At 43.5% G+C, this 21,150-nt stretch overlaps 1 protein-coding gene across 1 annotated transcript in view; it reads left to right on the top strand.

The window, feature by feature from the left end:
• The window catches only part of TBC1D8 (TBC1 domain family member 8), an 89,280-nt gene that overhangs the window by 19,759 nt on the left and 48,371 nt on the right, over positions 1-21,150 (top strand). Inside the window, 3 exon segments of the mRNA XM_044284566.1 lie at positions 4,370-4,480; positions 10,657-10,775; positions 14,994-15,222. Of these exon segments, the coding sequence (XP_044140501.1) occupies positions 4,370-4,480; positions 10,657-10,775; positions 14,994-15,222 (459 nt within the window).

The raw sequence follows: 21,150 nt of genomic DNA, 5'->3' as shown, positions 1-21,150 counted from the left end.
CCTAGTGTGAATACACACACAGAAGTAGGATGCACACTCACGTTTAGCTTGCCCTTTAAGCAGCTGCATGGTACCAGGCCAGTGAGATCTCGCCATCCAGTTTGGTGCATTATCTTAATATAGAGGCATACCTCAGCAGTCAGTCATGTTGCAGGCAGGCTGATTATATTACACAGTAAATATAAGGAAAGCTCTTTGCACTATAAACTGCACACGCTTAAAATAGCCGCGTGTTGTGCTGTGCTTCACAAATGACCGACAGCTTCCAGCCATTAAAATGAATTGTGGCGTTTCGGATTTCACAACGAAGCCATGTGCACGAGCGTATAAATCTGCTATAAAATGTCCATTTACCCCTTGCTACCCAGTCTTATATTGCAGTGACATTAGTTTAACCCTTTCAGGCCCAGGCCATTTTTCATTTTGCGTTTTTTCGTTTTTCACTTCCCATAGTCCTAACTTTTAGATTTTTCCGTTGACATAGCTTTATGAGGGCTTAAACATTTTCCAAATGAGTTAGAATTTGGAAAAAACATTACATGAATTTTTTTTTCAATTACACTGTACACTATGCTGTAAAATCGACCTCTCCAGGTCAGTACGGTTCCAACGATAGCACACTTGTATAATTTATCTTGCGTTATAATACTGAAAAAAAAAAAATAGATACATTTTATAACCATATTCTGACTCCTATAACTTTTTTGTAGTTATCTGTACGGGGCTGTGTGAGGGCTCATTTTTTTTGCGGGGCGATCTGTTCTTTTAAGTGTGTGTGACTTTTTGATCACTTTTTATAAAAAAAATAAATAAATAAATAATAATAATTATTGGGTAGGTAAAATGGCAAATTGTTGTTTTTTTTTTGTTTTTTTTTTCCCCGTTACGCCATTTGCCGTAAGCCCTTAATATTGTTATATTTTAATAGTATGGGCATTTTCGCACGCAGCGATGCCCATGATGTATATGTACGTTTTCGGGCGTGAAAGTGTTAATATGTCCATGATTGTATATTTATATGTAAATCTTACCACTTATAGCGCTGGGGTGGGTTCTATAGTATTAGGGTGGCAGGGTGCTGCACCATTACTACATTTTAAAAAAACTGACACTGGACCTGTCAGCCCTCCTCGTGTGTTTCTTTTAGTAAATACTTGTATTCTTCATAATATAATAAAACCTGGGTATTTCTACTTAGAACTCAGTGTTGTGCCGTTCCCCTGTTAAACCTCCTGGACATGTATGAATAGATTAACAGCTGGGTGTTACCGGTTGGGGGGTGTCACTATACTCTCTGACCCTATCCAGTCAGAGCTGACAGTCCCATTTTAAAAGAAGGATGATGACAACTAGTTGTTAATTTTATTTTGTAATTTTTAAATTCTAGGAGGAATCAGTATTTCATGAGAAATATACATATTTACTAAAACCGACATGCCAGGAGTAGCCACAAATGTGTTTTTTTTTTTTTATGTACGGCTTTCAAGGGGAAATGCACCATATAAACACTACTAGAGAGAATGACTTTGCTTCATGCTTAACCAATGGATATGGACCAGATCTTCTGCTTTATGTTCCCTTTGGGACTAGTGGTGAAAGAGACACTTCCATCATTTTTTTATCTCATAACCGCAACCTATGTGTGAAAATTCTTAGAACTTGAACTTTCTATAAATTTTTATTTTTAAAAATACCCCTTTCTAACAGAAGCCTCTGTTTTTCTGTATGCATTGTTACTTGAGTGCAGATTTTCTTTTGTAGTTGAAATCATATTTTGTCATTGATAAATTCTGTATTTGTCTGTTCCTATTGGGCCTTTTGTGCACCCCTGATAAGTACAGATTGTGCTTCCAAAATGTGCAACAAAGTACAGAACAATACAGTGAATGGGGTTTTACAAAACTACACTAGCTGCCAAATGTGCGGCAAAATCTGCTGGGAAATCACCATGCTTTCACAATTTTTTTTATTTTTTTTTAAAGACAGGTGTATGAAATGCCAATCTTAATAAATTCCCCCCAGTATGTAAAGTACTGTAAAGCTAGTTTTACATTAGCGCTTTGTATCCAGCATACCTTTAATGGGGCACGGATAGAGACCTTTTAGCTTCCGGCAATGCCGGAATGCAGAGAAATCGGGCAGCCGTTCCTTGCCGGATACATAGCACTAGTGTAAATCTAGCCTTAGGCAAATTTGTTGCAGAAATTTCTGTGACTGAATGTCCGTTCTGTGCTTCTCCAGCAAACACATTACTTTTTTCAATTCACATTCAGGGCTCATGCACACGGCCGTATGTATTTTGCAGTCTGCAAAACACGGAACCTGCAAAAAAAACTAAAAAACTAATTACATTCGTGTTACATCCATGTTCTATTCATTTGCGTAATGGACATACGGACACATGCTTCATTTTCGTTTTTTTCAAGACCACTTTGAATTTAATGGTTCTGTATACGGACCTGTAAAAAAAACCGAAACGGAAGTAAAATATGTTCATGTGCACAAGCCCTTAGATGAAAAGGACAGTTGTAAGTGCAACAATTCTGTGTGAATTGACCATAACAGTACTAGAAGTATTGTATTATCTAAATAAATTAGTGTTTATCATCCAGAAAATTTTTCCATTTTCATAACTTCAGTAGAGGCCACATGTGAACAAGTGTGTGTGTTTAAGTTTAAAAAAAAAAAAAAAAAATAAGTCTTCTCTTGCTATTGCTATTTGTGTGCATACGCTCCTGAATGCCAATAATGAGAACTATGCTATTTACAGCGTCTCTTAACAGATGCGGCCTGCTTGTGTACACTTGCAGTCTGTACGTGGATGGACAAGCATGTCTTAGAGCTTCTTATACATTTTAATATACTCCTTTTGCTGTTGTTTTTTTTTTTTTTTTTTTCTTGTTTTAATACTGAAAAAAATAAAAACCTTTAATTTTTATTTTCATTGCCATAATAGTTTTTGATAATACCATTTTGGGTTGTGTATTTATTAAATTTTTGGGGGGAGGAAAAGTCATTAAAAACTGCAAATCTGCCATTTTAGGCCATTCACCGCATGGGATGCATTTTATTTTATTTTAATATGGATGTTTTTGCACATGACAATGCCCATGCTTTTGTTTTGTTTTTTATTGTTTAAGTATTTTGATTTTGGGAAAGGGGGGGTGATTTAGAATCTTTATATTCTTTTATTTTTTATTTTTTTTGCAGATTGCAATTTGTATAGGGTAATGGAATTTTCTCCATTATCCTATACAGAAATCGTGCTGCTACCTGCTAGCCTGAACTGTAATATACAAATAATGAGCCTGGAAGCCTGATACATGGTTTAGGCTATGAATGAACGCCTTCCCCGATCTCTGCCGGGAGGAGGCGTTCAAGCCCGTGAAGCTCACACTTCCAGGTTTAATGCTTGATATTTGACCATGGCATCTGAGAGGTTAAATGTCCGCAGACGGCATTGCCGCCGGTGTCTGCTGTATGAAACAGTAGGCACCAACTAGCTATGGCTCTCGCCCTGCTCCAGAGCGGGCACCATCTCGTACATGTATGTTGGATGTCATGAAGGGGTTAACGAGAACCACTCACCATGAAAATGCAGTGCAATCTGCAGGCATCATGTTATAGAGCAGGAGGAGCTGAGCAGATTGCTATATAGTATTATGGGAAGTTTCAGTAAAATTGGTAATTCATTCATTACAACCACTGCTCTTTTTGTACGTCAGTCATGTAGGCGGAGCCACTCAGTGATTGACAGCTAATTCTACATGACTAAACATACAGAGAAGGCTGTCACTCACTGAGTAGGACCCCCCACATGAGGTTTAAATGAATGAATTACAAGTTACTATATTATCCATCTGCTCAGCTCCTCCTGCTCTATAACATGCTGCCCTCAGATTGTGATCTGGCTAAGATTGGTTCTGCTCTGACATATTTTCAGTGCAGTTATAATTATTTTATGTAAACCCACAGATATGTTATGAATGATTATTTAAAGGGAACCTGTCACCTGGATTTTGGGTATAGAGCTGAGGACATGGGTTGCTAGATGGCCGCTAGCACATCTGCAATACCCAGTCCCCGTAGCTCTGTGTGCTTTTTATTGTGTAAAAAAACTGATTTGATACATATGCAAATGAACCCGAGATGAGTCCTGTCCCTGACTCCTCTCACGTACAGGACTCGTCTCAGGTTCATTTGCATATGTATCAAATTTTTTTTTTTTTACACAATAAAAGCTACAGAGCTATGGAGACTGGGTAGTGCGGATGTGCTAGCGGCCATCTAGCAACCCATGTCCTCAGATCTATACACAATCCCGGTGACAGGTTCCCTTTAAGTGTTTATTACTATTTTATTGTGATAGGTCGTCTTGTGGGTGCCCTGGATGCTGTACTGGATTCCAATGCCCGAGTTGCCCCATTTCGAATACTACTTCAGGTCCCTGGATCACAAGTTTACTCGAGCATCGCTTGTGGTGAGTCAGAGGTATACTGGGCCCTAGCAATTGGTGAGTTTCATCCAAAGCATGCTCTGTGCCTGCATGATAGCGGATGGTAAGGTAACGTAATAACTGTGTTGTGTGCAGTGGTTCACAACTAAGGACCCCACTAACAAACTGCTAAAAACCATCAAACATACAGCAGTGTAATCTCTATTCATTCCTGTCATGTAGTACTAGGTTGTAAATGTAGTAAATCACACTCGGGCTCTTTCAATGAATGAGGTTTGAGAAGGACTTCTCATGCATCGCTTCACAAAAGCAAATTAGATGTCCGCTTTCCTGCGGAATCTGTTTATTATTACGCCCTCGTCAGTACGCCATACGACGTCCCTGCCTCACCCATGTGACGGTAAAGGTGCAAAAGAACAGATTCTGCAGGAGTGCTGACATCTAATCTAATGAAGTCTTCTGGACGGGTAAGCGCTAGCTCTATGGGATGGACTGTTGTACGTTGTCTGCTAACCTGAATGTATTAGTGACTGACTGTCTGTGCTGCTCCCCCTCACCATTTTTTCCCCAATGTTTACGCAGATGTCGTCCTAGTGCTCATGCAGAAGTATAGGAAATGTAGTAGTAATAAGGCCCCATTCACACGTCCGCAATTTTGTTCCGCATTTTGCGGAACGGAATTGCGGACCCATTCATTTCTATGGGGCAGCACTTCCGGGTCTGCAATTCCGTTCCTGAAAAAAAATTGAACATGTCCTTTTCTTGTCCGCAATTGCGAACAATAATAGGCATATTCTATTAGTGCTGGCAATGTGCGGTCCGCAAAATGCGGAACGCACATTGCAGCTGTCCGTGTTTTGTGGGTCCGAAAAACTAGTTATGGACATCTGAATGGAGCCTAATGTTTAAAATAATACACAATATTTCAACTGCATATTTCTTAGCACCCCGCCGTGTGGTGCTGCAAATTGGGGTTTGGTTTTGCATTGCAGTCACTGCAGCTTGGCACATGTGCATTTGTTTATCTTGGTTGTGAGGAGCTGAGTAAAAGTGCCCATACCCCTTCAGTAGTTGTGAGCTGAATAGTCAGCTATCTCTCTCAACTCCCCCCATACACTCACAGTACCTTGAAAAGTATTCATACCCCTTGAACTTTTCCAAATTTTTTTCACCTTACACCCACAAACCTAAATAATGTATTTTATTGGGATTTGATGTGATAGACCAGTGATGGTGAACCTTTTACAGACTGAGTCCCCAAAATGTAACTCCGAACCCACATATTTATCGCGAAGTGCCAACACGACAATTTAACACGAATACTACAGTCCAATATAGTATATCTTCCGTGTACTTTAGAATTTAGCTTTAATAGCCTGCCTACATTCAGTGAGCTGCTTGTGCCGTTCATAGTGCAAGAAAAGTGTAAGGCATATTGGTACGGCTCAGACTTTTTCCAGGGTGTGGGTGCCCACCTGTGCCATAGGTTCGCCAAAACAAAGTAGCAAGTATGTGTGAAGTTAAAAGAAAATGATAAATGGTTTTCAAAAATTTTTATGCATAAAAATCTGGAAAGTGTGGTGTGCGTTTGTATTCAGCCCCCTTGTAGCCCTAAATAAAATCCAGTTTCACCAATTGCCTTCAGAAGTCACCTAATTAGTAAATAGAGTCCACCTGTATGTAATTTATTCTCAGCATAACTACGGTACATCTTTTCTGTGAAGGCCTCAGAGATTTGTTAGTGAACATTAGTGATCAAACAGCATCATGGAAACCAAGGAACACACCAGACAGGTCAGAGATAAAGCTGTGGAGTAGTGTAAAACAGGGTTGGGTTATAAAAAAAATATCCCAAGCTCTGAACATCTCACGGAGCACTGTTCAATCCATAATCTCAAAATGGAAGGAGTATGGCACAACTGCAAACCTACTAAAACATGGCCTAAACTGACAGCCCAGATAAGAAGAGCACTAGAGAAGCGGCTAAGAAGCCCATGGTCACTCTGGAGGAGCTGCATTGATGCACAGCTCAGGAAAATCTGTCCACAGGACAACAATTAGTCGTGTATGTGTGTGGCGGAAAACTAACAGTGCACATCACCCTGAACACACCATCCCCACCGTGAAACATGGTGATGGCAACATCATGCTGTAGGGATGCTTTTATTCAGCAGGGACAGTGAAGCTGGTCAGAGTTGATGGAAAGATGGAGCTAAATACTGGGCAATCCTGGAGGAAAACCTGGTAGAGGATTCAAAAGACTTGAGACTGGGCGGAGGTTTACATTCCTGCAGGACCCTAAACATACAGCCAGAGCTACAATGGAATGATTTACGTCAAAGCATATTCATAGTCAAAGTCCAGACCTAAGATGCTAATAGCTTAAAGGGGTTTTGCCATCTCAGACAATGGGGGCATATCGCTAGGATATGCCCCAATTGTCTGATAGGTGCGGGTCCCACCTCTGGGACTCTCACCTACAATGAGAACGGAGTGGTGAAATGAACGGACGGCGAATAGCGGAGAGTTGGCTCGGCTATTTCCGTCTGCCCCATAAAAATGAATGGGAGCTGGGGCCGCGCATGCGCGGTGCGCTCCCATTCACTTCTATGGGAGTAGCGGGGGGCAGGACGGACCCTGGGGTCCTCCAGACACAGCTCTCCCCGATCCGTTCTCGTTGTAGGTGCGGGTCCCAGAGGTGAGACCTGCACCTATCAGACAATGGGGGCATATCCTAGCGATATGCCCACATTGTATGTGATGGGAATACCCTATTAAGCTATTTTACAAAGACTTGCAGCTATAATTGCAGTGAAAAGTGACCCTACAAAGTTTTGAGAGGGGCTGAATACAAATGCACACCACACTTTGTATTTATTAAAACTTTTTGAAAGCCATGTATCATTCTATTTTCACTTCACACACATTTGCTACTTTGTGCTACTATCATATAAAATCCCAATAAAATGTTAGTTTGTGGGTGTAACGTGAAAAAATGTCAAAGTTCAAGTGGTATGAATACTTTTTCAAGGCGCTGTATATGCTGGGTTTAGCTGAGCCTGTATGTGTTTTCAATGGGGAGCAAGGAGAAATCCACTGCCAGGCATCTCTAGCAGCGACTTATCTCACAGGAGAACAAATGGATCAGGCATTGAAATTCCTCACGGGGGAGAGTTGGGGACCTTGTATAAATCACAGTCAGATATGATCCTGCAGTTTGTATTTGACAGATGTAGATTTCTGATGGCCTTTACTGAGAAAACTTGTATTATGACTGTGAATCATTCAGCAAGTTACCGCATGGCCAAAAGTATGTAGACGCCATGAAAAACTGATGCAAAACTGCCATTAAAAAAAGACGGCCAGCAATAAAACAGATATTTGTTAAAAAAAAAAAAAAAGACGGCCAGAAAATGAATGGAAAAATGGCAATGAAAAACTGACGGTTTTGTCAATTTTTACCCTGTTGTGCGCATGTAGCCTTATTGTGGTATTACCGGTACTTCTCTTCTGCTTTTGAACAACTTCTTAATTCCTGATGTCTACGACATTGGTTGGTGTGTAAAACAACCACTGACAACTTGTAATAGCATGTCTAGAAGATGTTCCTGTCTCCCAGTAATGTGTATGAACAAGGAGCTTTGCAGCAGAAACTTCCTGCTCGATATGCATGCTTGGGAGACAGCCCACGTGACTGGAGCCAGTTGGAGTGTGTAGCATCGGTGCATGTGCTTCTCAGTAAGGAAGAGGAACTTGCTATTACTCTAAAGCTGGCCATACACATTTAGTAGCAGCTGTCGGCCTAACCATCCTTTGGCTGATCTCTGCTGACTAGCCCATACACATACAAGTTCCTGGAAGAAGAAAAGTATTGAGCAAAAACAATCAATTCACCCAATCCTTCTCTCTCCATCATCATTTGTCAGGGGAGAGTTGGGAGCCCCCCATACACATTAGTTGCCCCCGCCCCCCCCATACACATTAGACTATTAACCTGCCATCCAGTGAGTTCAGCAGACAATACCGTAATGTGTATGGGGGTCTTAAAGGGACACTGACAGGCCCAATAACCATAATTAGCTGTACATATCCATGCACAGGTCTTCTAATGTGCATTAAAAACATATAAGTATAACCCCTGTCCACATTATGAATACAGTAAACTCACGTTTTATAACCTGAACTAATCGCTGTTCTTTCTGCCCAAGGGGCGGGGTTTCAGCTTCACTTGCGCCCAGCCAGCATCAGCCCAACCGCCGTTTTGAAGCGCCGCCCAGCTCATCAATATTCACTTAGCTGGGCGGCTTCTGCTGTCCCCGACCTTCCGAGATCCGGCACATGCCCAATAGAAAGCTTTGGGTGTCGGGCGCATGCGCAGAAGCTGAAAGCGAGTCCGATGCCTATAGCTTTCTATTGGGCATGCGCCGGATCTCGGAAGGTCAGGGACAGCAGAAGCCACCCCGCTAAGTGAATATTGATGAGCTGGGCGGCGCTTCAAAAACGGCGGTTGGGCTGATGCTGGCTGAGCGCAAGTGGAGCTGAAACCCCGCCCCTTGGGCAAAAAGAACATCGATTACTTCAGGTTATAAAACGTGAGTTTACTGTATTCATAATGTGGACAGGGGTTATACTTATATGTTTTTAATGCACATTAGAAGACCTGTGCATGGATATGTACAGCTAATTATGGTTATTGGGCCTGTCAGTGTCCCTTTAAGAGAGAGCTGAAATATAATTTTTCATTTATATTTATATAATATATATTATATTTATATAAGTTTGAAAACACTTGACTCTACTAAGAGGGCCAGTTGCAGGTAATTTGAGTCCCTAGCAATGTCTTGTCCTACTAGTGGCATTGCTCCCTCTACGAAGTACCATATTTTCCACTCTATAGGGCGCATCTGATTATAAGACATACCTAGGTTTTAGTGGAAGAAAATCAGAAAACAAATCTGTTTCAGACCTCCAAATTTTTATCAGATCTTAGTTCAGACCCCCAATCCTTTTCAGACTGCCCAATCAGACCCTCAATCTGTATGAGACCTCAGATCAGACCCCTAATCTGTATCAAACCTCAGATCAGACCCCCCAATCTTCATCAGACGTCAAATTGGACATAAAATAAATAAATGAAGTTGCCTTTACTGCTCTGGATGGCGGGCTCTTCCTGCACTCTTCTGCCGGCCCTGAGCTTCACCGTGACCTGATGTTGCACAACGTAAGGTCATAGCACATGTCTGTGTGCACAACCTCCTGACAATATACACAGTGTAGTGCGGCACCCCCCCGGAAGAAGACCAGGGAGCAGTGAGAACAGCCAGCACCAGCAGTGCTACAGTCACCGCTCCCCATGCCTCCTACATAGTAATTGCTTTATAAGTCGCACTGACAATTTTCCCCACTTTCCCCAACTTTTTGTGCATCTTATGAAGCAAAAAATACGGCAATTAAAAAACAACTTTTGCAAATAATCTTTATTTTAAAAATGTTCCACAATTTTGTACCAGCTGCTCACATGCATATGGTTAGTGACTGAAAACGGACCCCGTGTAGTCTGATCCTGAAGGCATTCTCTCATACGTCTATCTAATTCTAAGGAGCCTGTCCATTGTATATTAGCAGGAAGTATGGGGCAGATGGATGTTAACTTGACTGCAGGATCAAACTATGCAAGGTTTGTTTATAGTCTGTTACCATGGAGATGCATAGGTTTGCATACGAGCTGTACAGGTAAAATGGGCCATGATTTTTTAATTAATAAAATATGTAAATCAGTTTAGTACATTTGAATTCAGACGGGGGGGCTTCTATTTGTTTTTGTTTTTATGGTTATGTGGTATTTTACACTAGACTTTTTTTTTTTTTCTTTTAGAATTAACTATTGAAATGTTTCTAGCATTTCATTGTTTTTTGTTTTGTTTTCCCTATTTGAAGATTGGGACATTCTCACATTGTCATTGTCTTCCCTTTTCAAGATCTTCCTGTTTAGTTTGGAAACTATTGCTATAAGTTTTTTGCTTTTATGTGGACTGTTCTCATTACAAGGAATCCACGTGGTTTATAGTGAATCAGTTGTATGCTTTTGTTTTGTTTTAAAAAAATAAAAAATAATTGAAAGGACGACTTCTAGGTGTTATGACTTATTATTTCGACCTTACATAGACTACAGGAATACAATGTGCATTCTATTTTACCAGGAGCCACCATGGAAGAGATTCTCCAGCATTGGGAATGGCTAGAACAAAACTTGCTGCACACCCTATCGGTGTTTGATAATAAAGAGGACATAGCTAACTTTGTAAAGGGCAAGGTTAAGGTAAGGCCTAATGACTGTTTTCATTTAAAGTGTCAATTTACCTGAATATAGGTGGAGACACACGTTTTCAGCCTGTCTCCGCTCCATTTTGAGTGGCATTTATGATTGTCTATTTCTCGTCTCTACAGTCGGATTTTAATATTTGATTACTATTATATATGGAAAGTTTCTCTTTTCTCTGGTCAGTATTGATTTGGCTGCTTGTGAATCTCGAGTTGATTTCCCAAACATTAATGCCTCATTCACATGTCAGTTTTTTGGTCAGTGATTTTCATCAGAGATTGGGAGCTAAAACCAGGATTGGAGCCTCCACACAGATAAGGTATAAGAGTAAGATCTTCACCTGTTCTGTTTTTAGAGCCGCACCTGGTTTTGGATCAAAATCACTGATAGAAATCACTGACCAAAACACTGAAGTGTGAATGAGGCATAATACATTTGGGCCATAGGTTGTCTCTTTTAACACAGTTGAAGAGCAGGCTGCCTAACGTTTGATAATTTACGAACATTTTTATTATTTAATTGATAAACTCTTAATATAGCATAGGGCGCATGCACACGACCATATTTTTCTTTTAATGTACTGTACGCGGATAGCCCACGAAGCCATTAATTTCTATGGGGCAACACGCACCTCAGTTTTTCACAAATCAGTGTGCCCAATCCACAAATCTCAGTGTGTTTATTTTAAGGGTACATTCAGACCGTGTGAATGCGGAACCGTGTGTCCGCATTTTGCAGACGAATGACTTCCGTTTGTGTTCTGTATGCCTTCCGTTTTTTTACGGTCCGCAAAAAACTGAACAAAAGAGAAAAAAATGAAGGCCTTCAATAATACGGAAACGGATCCGCAAAAAACGGACCCATTGACTTGAATGGGGCTGCAGACCGTTTTGTGCAGACAATAGTAGTACAAGCTTCATATTTTTGCGGACTAGAAATGCAGAAACACAGATGCGGACAACATACTGAACATTGTACGCACATTTTATTCACCCATAGGAATGAATAGATCCGTATCTATTCCGCAAAATTCGGATCGGACACGGATAAAATTATATGTTCGTGTAAATGTACCCTTAGGGCTCATGCACACAAATGTTTTTTTTTTTCGTGTCCGTTCCGTTTTATTTACGGACCGCATGCGGAACCATTCACTTCAATGGGTCCGCATACTCCGTGTGCATTCTGTTTCCGTATGTCCGTTTAGCAAAAAAATAGAAAATGTCCTATTGTCCATATTACGAACAAGGATAGTACTGTTCTGTGAAGGGCCAGCTGTTCCGTTCTGCAAAATACGGAATGCACACGGATGTCATCCGTATTTTTAGCGGACCTCAAAATATATACGGTCTTGTGCATGAGGCCTTATCCATATTTACTGATGAGAATAGCCCTTTCTGTTGTGGAAGTGAGAGAAATGAAATCTAAATAGAAATTATCAATTTTTGGCGGATTCATTGTTTTGCAGACTGAAAATAGGATATGGCCATGTGCTTGAGGCCTCACTACCAGATACAGTACTAGTGAGGCTCTTGAGATCCAGCAGGTTATAGAACTGTTTTGATCGTGCTTGTGTATGGCAGATTACTTTTAGGCCCCATGCACACGGCCGTTGTTCACAGCCGTGTGCGGGCCGTGGAACCGCGGCCTGGATCCCTCCTGAGAGCAGGAGCGCACGGCGTCACTGGTTGCTATGACGCCGTGCGCTCCCTGCACAGTACAGTAATACACTGGTATGATCTATACCAGTGTATTACTGTACTGTGCCGGCAGCAGGGAGCGCACGGCGTCATAGCAACCAGTGACGCCGTGCGCTCCTGCTCTCAGGAGGGATCCAGGCCGCGGTTCCACGGCCCGCACACGGCCGTGAACAACGGCCGTGTGCATGGGGTCTTAGTCAAAAGGACCACACAATCTGTCTGACCACACAACCCTGTCATTTTTAACTCATCGGCTATATCAGATTGCATAGGGGATACCTGTACAATTACTCGCTAAATAAAGGGTTATTCTCCTGATATAAAGTGATGGCATATTGCTAGGATTTGACTGGTGGGCCTGAGAAGGGGCTGCATTACTAGTTTAGTGCTGTGTTTCCTGCACAGCAGCGCTCCTGTTTTGAACACTTGAACGGGGCAGGGCTTTAGTTCCCTGCAGACTGTTAGCATTGTCTCTGCCCCTCCATTTACCACATTAGAATAATACTTGATATATCCAGGTCATCCAATGGAAATCAAAATTAATAAGAGGTAAGAGAAGGGAAAAAGTCTGTTTTAAATATTATATAATATATTCCGATATGCATAAAGGGATTCTCCGGGTTCTTGTTCGGGGCACCTGCCTAATTCATCTACTTATTGGCAAGCTGTATCAATATACTCCTATTTCAGAGAGCAGAAGTTGCTTTGTATTGGTAATTGCTTTTGTTCTCTCGTAGCAGCCACATTCGTGCACTAATCAACTGATCCCATGCATGGGGTGAGCACCATTAATTGGTTAACAGGCAAAGTGAGACAAGCAAAAACCCATGACTTTGTTTACTTGTGCACAGGGTGACTGCATCATGAGATTCCTGAATGACTCTATATCATTGCTGAGAGCAGGATCTGATCCGATGCGGCCTCTCCCTGCTTGTGTCGCAGTAGTGTATAGTGGTATATGGGCTGGAGCTGCTCATAGCGGTGGGCATAGCAACTCTAAGCTCCATCCTATCACACCACTAATATAGTGCCCCCCACAAAGTATAATACCCCCTTGTGTTTCTCCAACAGAGCATGATGCCCCTTGGTGTGCTTCATATATACTGTATTGGGGGCACTTGTGGAGGCATTATACTGTATGAGGGGCATATGTAGGGAGTATTATATAGTATAATGCCCCCTGCATGTGCTACCCACAGAACATAAATTATATTGTATATGGGGCATTTGTAGAGGCCATTATAGCGTATAATATGCCCCTCATATAGTATAATGCTATATGCCTACACAGGGCATGCTCACCTAGCCCACATTCCCATGACAAACAGAATGGATCTGTGACTGCAGATCTGCTCCGTTCTGTCTGGCAGCTAGACGACGCAAGCCCGATGACGTCCCTTCTTTGGACCCGTCTGCACCAAACCGCTGGTCACAGAGTGAATGGTGAGCAAGGAGCTCGGCTGTATTGAGCTATATTTGAGTATTTGAAATTGAGTTAGACCACGACACTCAAACGTGAAATGAAACCTTCTTTATTCCATCCAAAATTGATTTAACAAGGAGCCATTGGCCAACGTTTCGGTCTATCCTATCCATGTTTATTTATCTATACTTATTTTCAACTGCTTTATTTTTTATATATTTTACATGTGATAATATGCCATAACTTCTGATGTCTATATATGTTGTTTAGGCCATGAGAAAACATTGGCCAATGGCTCCTTGTTAAATTAATTTTGGATGGAATAAAGAGGGTTTTATTTCACATTTGAGTGCCGTGGTCTAATTTATGATATTTATACTAGTTATACCACTGAGCACCACCCACGACGAAAGGAGTGAGGACCATTCAGTCTATTTTATATTCGAGGATTCAGCAGATACAGCCAAGGGGAGCCTAGCTGCCAGGGGTAGCAGGGTGGCCCCTGATTCCTTGGGCCCCACGCAATTGCATCCTTCGCGTAGTGGCCAAAATTGCCTCTGCTCATGATTCACTGCAGCAACAGAGCAAGGAAACAACGTATTCCCTGAGAGATGCCAGACATACATTTCACCTGTATACCTGGCGTCTTCTAGTTCCCCGCACGGTGGATCAGTAGGGAACTGCTGGTCGTCACCAAATCCACACTATGACCCCTTCATTCTCAGAATTGGCAGGGCTCCTAGAGGATGAAGTCATCCATTATTAAACGTTGGAATCACTTTCTGAATGAGAATACCTCTTTAAATCCATAGACCTAGATTATAGTTGTAGGTTCTTGGGTAAATTCACTTGTCATTTTGAAGGCATAGAGGAACTACTGCTCTTAAAAAGAAAACTACAGGTCTCATTATTCGGTACTATTCTCAGCCTGTATTTCCTCAACATGATGATGATGAAGATGATGATGATGATGATGATGATGATGATGGGTTGGGACGAGCGAATTGACTTTGGATGTTTCATCCTAAGTCGATACGCTAATCCCTAATAGGTACCATGTCCCAGTTCTTTTTTTCTACATTTTCCCCACAGGGTCTTATTGCAGAAGAGACCAGCAGCAGGTTGGCAGAACAAGAGGAGGACCCTGAAAAATTCCGTGAAGGATTGGTAAAATTTGAGAGCAGGTTCAACTTCCCAGAGGCTGAAAAGCTGATCACGTTTTACTCCTGCTGCTGCTGGAAGGGGAGAGTGCCGCGCCAGGGGTGGCTGTACCTGAGCATCAACCACCTTTGTTTCTATTCCTTCTTTCTGGGAAAAGAATGTAAGCTGACAAAATGCTCAATACATTTTCCTTTTAAGTCATAAATTCTGATATATCTGTATGTACTGGTAACTTAATAATCCAAATGCAACCTTCAATGACATTTTAAAAATGTTGCTGCCTTGTTTGTTTTATTTAAAGCGAACCTGTCATCATGTAACTACAATGCCGGCTGCAGGCACCATGTATAGAGTCCTACTCAGTGACTGACCACCACTGAAAGGGCCACATCACCTCTCATCACAGAGCCAGGGTCTACATCTAAATGAATAAAACACTATACTGAATCTTTGTTTCTAGGACTATACAGCCATCTGCTCAGTAACATTCTGCCGGCAGACTACACTGCATTTTTATGGTGGCAGCTTTTCTTTAACGCTTCAGCTTGCAATTTCTTATTAAAGGGGTTGTGTCACTTCAGTAAATGGCATTTATGTAGAGGAAGTTAATACAAGACACTTACTAATGTATTGTGATTGTCCATATTGCTTCCTTTGCTGGCTGGATTAATTTTTCCATTACATTATACACTGCTCGTATCCATGGTTATGACCACCCTGCAATCTATCCGCTGTGGTCATAATTGCATACTTTAAGAAAAGGCGCCAGCTTCTTAGGTGGGCAGTACTGTGGGAGCTCACATAGGCTGGTGTTTGTTCCGCTGTGTATGGGAGTACGGATTCCCCTGTGGCTGCAGTGAGCGCTGTACAGGCAGGAGCTGCTTGTGCCAGCCCCACAATCTTAAAGCCTGGCATAGTTGGGCAGAGGAGCAATGTGCTATGTGAGCTCCTGTCCTGCGCTCACTCTGCTCTGCTAGTAGCCTCTATAAAATGTAGTGCTATGGAGCGCCTTCTTGTATTTAAATAGATTTTTACTTAGTATTCTTCCCAGACAGGCAAGGTATGCAATCGGAAATTTCTGATCTTTTTATATTTTGTCTTAACAATTCCCATTTAGAAATTAAATTAAAAGCAGGAAGAATTTAGATATTTCCCATGTATCTGTTGCCACACAGTCTAGTGGTTTTCTAATGGACTGTCAATCGTCCCATGTGACCATTGCAGATAAGTCAGCTGGATTGTGTAGAGACAGGTGTGGGACCAGGCAACGAAGCCAGGGATCTGCTTGGGGAGTTGAGTATTTTGTTTTTGTTATATATATATAATTTATTTTCACTACTCGCCTGGTGCAGATTTCCCTTCAGATTCTTGCACCATGTGGAATTACTCTTAAAGATTTTATTGTTGCTTGTTAGGCTACTTTCACACCTGCGTTCGATCGGATCCATTCTGAACGGATCCGCTCATATTAATGCAGACGGTGGCTCCGTTCAGAACGGATCCGTCTGCATTAGAACTTAGAAAATTTTTCTAAGTCTGAAAGTAGCCTGAGCGGATCCGTTCCGACTTTACATTGAAAGTCAATGGGGGACGGATCCAGTGGCGTCTCTAGCTTTCAAAATTTGGGGGGGCACACTTGGGGCCAGGACAAAAGTAGGGGGGGCAGCTATAACAACGATACATTTACACAAGTACGCTTCGAAATGCTGCGATACTTTACCCAATACCTAAAACCGCAACAGGGAAGAAAAGTCCAGCTGTCTGTGGATGACACTTTTATAGAGAGGGGGATCTGTGGATGACACTGCTATGGGGGGGATCTGTGGATGACACATACAGTGTATAGCATCTTATGCTATATGTGTCATCCACAGATCCACCCCATGACAGTGTCATCCACAGATCCCCCTCCCCGCCTCTCACAGGAGTGTACATTTGACATTTCTAAACCGTAATCCATATCCTGCAGTAACTTTAAATCAGGATTCAGCAGCCGCTCATCTCTACTAGTACCTAAACCTTACACCACTCGGCTAGCTTCGGTAACAGGGCCAGGCTACAGCCTACAGGTACTGCCTGTTAGTTGTTATCGAGCGAGCGCTGATTTCTGCAGGTCAGAGGATACGGATTACAGTTTAGAAGAAATGTACACTCCTGTGAGCGGTCCAGACCAGTGGCGGATCCAGAGCCTGGTCTCGGGAGGGGCACTTCCAAATTATTTTCTGTCCGCCGCCACAGAACAAGGGTGCTTATAGAACAGACTCCACAGTGTAGCGGTATACTGTATACTGTGTGGCACAGTGTAGCGGTATACTGTATATTGTGGGGCACAGTGTAGCGGTATACTGTATATCGTGGGGCACAGTGTAGAGGTATACGGTATATTGTGGGGCACAGTGTAGAGGTATACGGTATATTGTGGGGCACAGTGTAGCGGTATACTGTATATTGTGGGGCACAGTGTAGAGGTATACTGTATATCGTGGGGCACAGTGTAGAGGTATACTGTATATCGTGGGGCACAGTGTAGCGGTATACGGTATATCGTGGGGCACAGTGTAGAGGTATACTGTGTGGCACAGTGTAGAGGTATACTGTACATTGTGTGGCACAGTGTAGAGGTATACTGTATATTGTGTGGCACAGTGTAGAGGTATACTGTATATTGTGTGGCACAGTGTAGGCTATATGTCTATAACATAAACATATTTCACATGAACCCTTACAGTTACTTGGCTTGGCCCTTGGGGGTCTCGGTCGCCACTTCCACACTTTGGTCGGGGGCTCGGCGGAGCTGATGTTGTGTTTTATCCTAATGAGAAAGATTTCATAATAAGGATTTGGAGAAGGGGCAGAGGGATAGCAGAGCAGGGAGAGGCCGGTGCTGCTACTAGGGGGTCATACCATGGTGGAGTAATAAAGCCCACCATAATGCCTCCCAGTAGAAATAATTCTCCTTATAATGTGACAATGCAAAAAATACCCCCTTATGCCCCCAGTTGAGCTAATGTCCCCCAAAATGTGCCAGTATAAAATACCCCTATATAGTGCCCCCAGTAAATGCCCCCATAGTGCTCCTCTCCCCCTTCCTCCTAGTGCCCCCCATAATGTACCAGTATAAAATGCCCCAGTAGATGCCCTCAGTGTCCCCCATAATTTTGCAAGTATAAATTACCCCTTCTTAGTGCCCCCGTAGATGACTCCATAGTACTCCTCTCCCCCCTTCCCCATAGTACCCACCATAATGTGTCCCAGTATAAAATGCTACTGTACAGAGCCCCCCCATATAAAACACCCCTTCTTTGTGTTGCCTCAGTAGATGCCCCTATAGTGCCCACCAATAATGTGCCAGTAATAAGCCCCCCATTACGTGCCAGTAATAAGCCCCCCCATTACGTGCCAGTAATAAGCCCCCCCATTACGTGCCAGTAATAAGCCCCCCCATTACGTGCCAGTAATAAGCCCCCCCATCATGTGCCAGTAATAAGCCCCCCATTACGTGCCAGTAATAAGCCCCCCATTACGTGCCAGTAATCATGTGCCATTATTAAAGGGACTCTGTCACCACTTTCTAACCCCCACTTTTAAAACTATAGTTCTGTCCATGGAGCCCCTGTGATTTCAATGGTGTTGTTATATGCAAAATCCGCAGGCTCGTTTTGATAAAAAAACCTTTTATCTAACCTGTCAGTCATGAGGATAAGGTGCCCAGGGCGTTTCTCCTGGTCTGAACATGCCGCCTGCCGCCGCCGTTGGTGCCCAGCTCCTCCTCTGCCTTGAATTAGCGCCCCCTGAATGTGAAGAAATACGCCTCCGGCTCTCCCTCAGTCCCCCCTCCTTCTTTTCTAAGATCCCGCGCGTGCAGCAGTGTTCGCGTTATCGGGAGGTTGAGCGAAGTGCGCATGCGCATGCGCACTTAGCTCAATGAGGCTGAATCGAAAAGTCCGCACGGGCGCATCAGGCACAAGCCTGTGCGCACGCGCGAAATTTTAGAAAAGGAGGGGGGACTGAGGGAGAGCCGGAGGCGTATTTCTTCACATTCAGGCGGCGCTGAAAGGATCAGAGGAGGAGCTGGGCACCAACGGCGGCGGCGGCATGTTCAGACCGGGAGAAACGCCCTGGGCACCTTATCCTCATGAGTGACAGGTTAGATAAAAGTTTTGTTTATCAAAACGAGCCTGCGGATTTCGCATATAACAACACCATTGAAATCACAGGGGCTCCATGGACAGAACTATAGTTTTAAAAGTGGGGGTTAGAAAGTGGTGACAGAGTCCCTTTAAGTCCCCCCCATCATGTGCCATTATTAAGGTCCCCCCCCATCATGTGCCATTATTAAGGTCCCCCCCCATCATGTGCCATTATTAAGGTCCCCCCCATCATGTGCCATTATTAAGGTTCCCCCCCATCATGTGCCATTATTAAGGTCCCCCCCCATCATGTGCCATTATTAAGGTCCCCCCCCATCATGTGCCATTATTAAGGTCCCCCCCCATCATGTGCCATTATTAAGGTCCCCCCCCCATCATGTGCCATTATTAAGGTCCCCCCCCCATCATGTGCCATTATTAAGGTCCCCCCCCCATCATGTGCCATTATTAAGGTCCCCCCCCCATCATGTGCCATTATTAAGGTCCCCCCCCCATCATGTGCCATCATTAAGGTCCCCCCCCCCCTTCAGTATTCAGTATCACTATTGTAAAAAAAAAAAAAAAGAACACATACTTGCCTCTGTGTCAGCGATGCGATGCAGGCCTCTACAGGCCTGTGTCCCACGCTGTATGGCTCAGGCAGCGCGATGACGTCATCGCGCCACCTGCGCCGGCCTCTGATAGGCTGCCGGCCTAGTGCCGGCAGCCTATCAGAGCAAGGGGAAGGGACACGCCTCTCCCTCCCCTGCACCGCCGCTGGCACAGGCAGTAGTAAGGAGATGAGTGCAATGGAAGCGCTCATCTCCCTGTGCCCGGCGGCGGCTCACTTTGGGGGGGCGGCGCATTTTAGTTGGGGGGGCACATGGGGGGGCCGAGCATGATGTAGGGGGGCCGTGGCCCCCTCTGGCCCCCCCCTGGCGACGCCACTGGACGGATCCGCTTGAAGATTGAGCCATATTGTGTCATCTTCAAGCGGATCCGTCCCCATTGACTTACATTGTAAGTCGGAACGGATCCGCTCACCTCCGCACTGCCTGGCGGACACCCGAACGCTGCTTGCAGCGTTCAGGTGTCCGCTCACTGAGCGGAGCGGAGGCTGAGCGCTGGCAGACGGATGCATTCTCAGTGGATCCGCCTCCACTGAGAATGCATTAGGGCCAGACGGCTGCGTTCAGGGCCGCTCGTGAGCCCCTTCAAACGGAGCTCACGAGCGGACACCTGAACACAGGTGTGAAAGGAGCCTTAATGGCCACACTGTTTTTCAGGTAAACCCGCACTGCAGATCAACTTCCGCTGCTTATTGTTTATGTAACATGTGGATTAAATTTCCTAAAATTTCAGCCGCATTGCTTGTACTGTAAAACACTGCAGATTTTTTTGCATGCATTTCCACTGCCAATTCAGGGACTTGAATACTGCTGACCTATCTAGGATAGATCATCGGTGTCTGAGCGATGGAGGTCCTAACAATTGGCTGTACTGCGGCCTCCTCTTAGGCCTACCATGTCTGATCCATTTTTTCACATGGCCTTTGTGCAGCTCAGTCCCATTTAGGTGAATGGGAATTAGCTGCAATATAAAAAAACTGCCACTATACAATGGATGGAGTGTGCTTAATATACTATGAAGAGGTTGCAGCGTTTACCCAAGTGCTGTGGCCCCTTCAAACTGCTGATCAGCAAGGGGGCTGGTTGTTGGATTCCCACCAATCTGATATTGGCCACCCATCTTGTGAATAGGTCATCATTATTTACCGCAATTCCTGGAAAACCCCTTTAAACAGCACTTGTCACTACAAAATGCAGTACAATCCACAGACCGCATGTTATAGTGCAGGGGAGCTGAGCAGATATATAGTTTTGTGGGAACATTTTTTGTATAATCTGTAATGTATACATTTAAATATCTTTTTCTGAACTTTATTTAAATATATATAC

The sequence above is a fragment of the Bufo gargarizans genome, chromosome 3 (genome assembly GCF_014858855.1).
Source record: "Bufo gargarizans isolate SCDJY-AF-19 chromosome 3, ASM1485885v1, whole genome shotgun sequence".
Lineage (NCBI taxonomy): Eukaryota > Metazoa > Chordata > Amphibia > Anura > Bufonidae > Bufo > Bufo gargarizans.
Note: the sequence above shows the minus strand (reverse complement) of the source record. Positions and strands in the feature narration are given on the sequence as shown.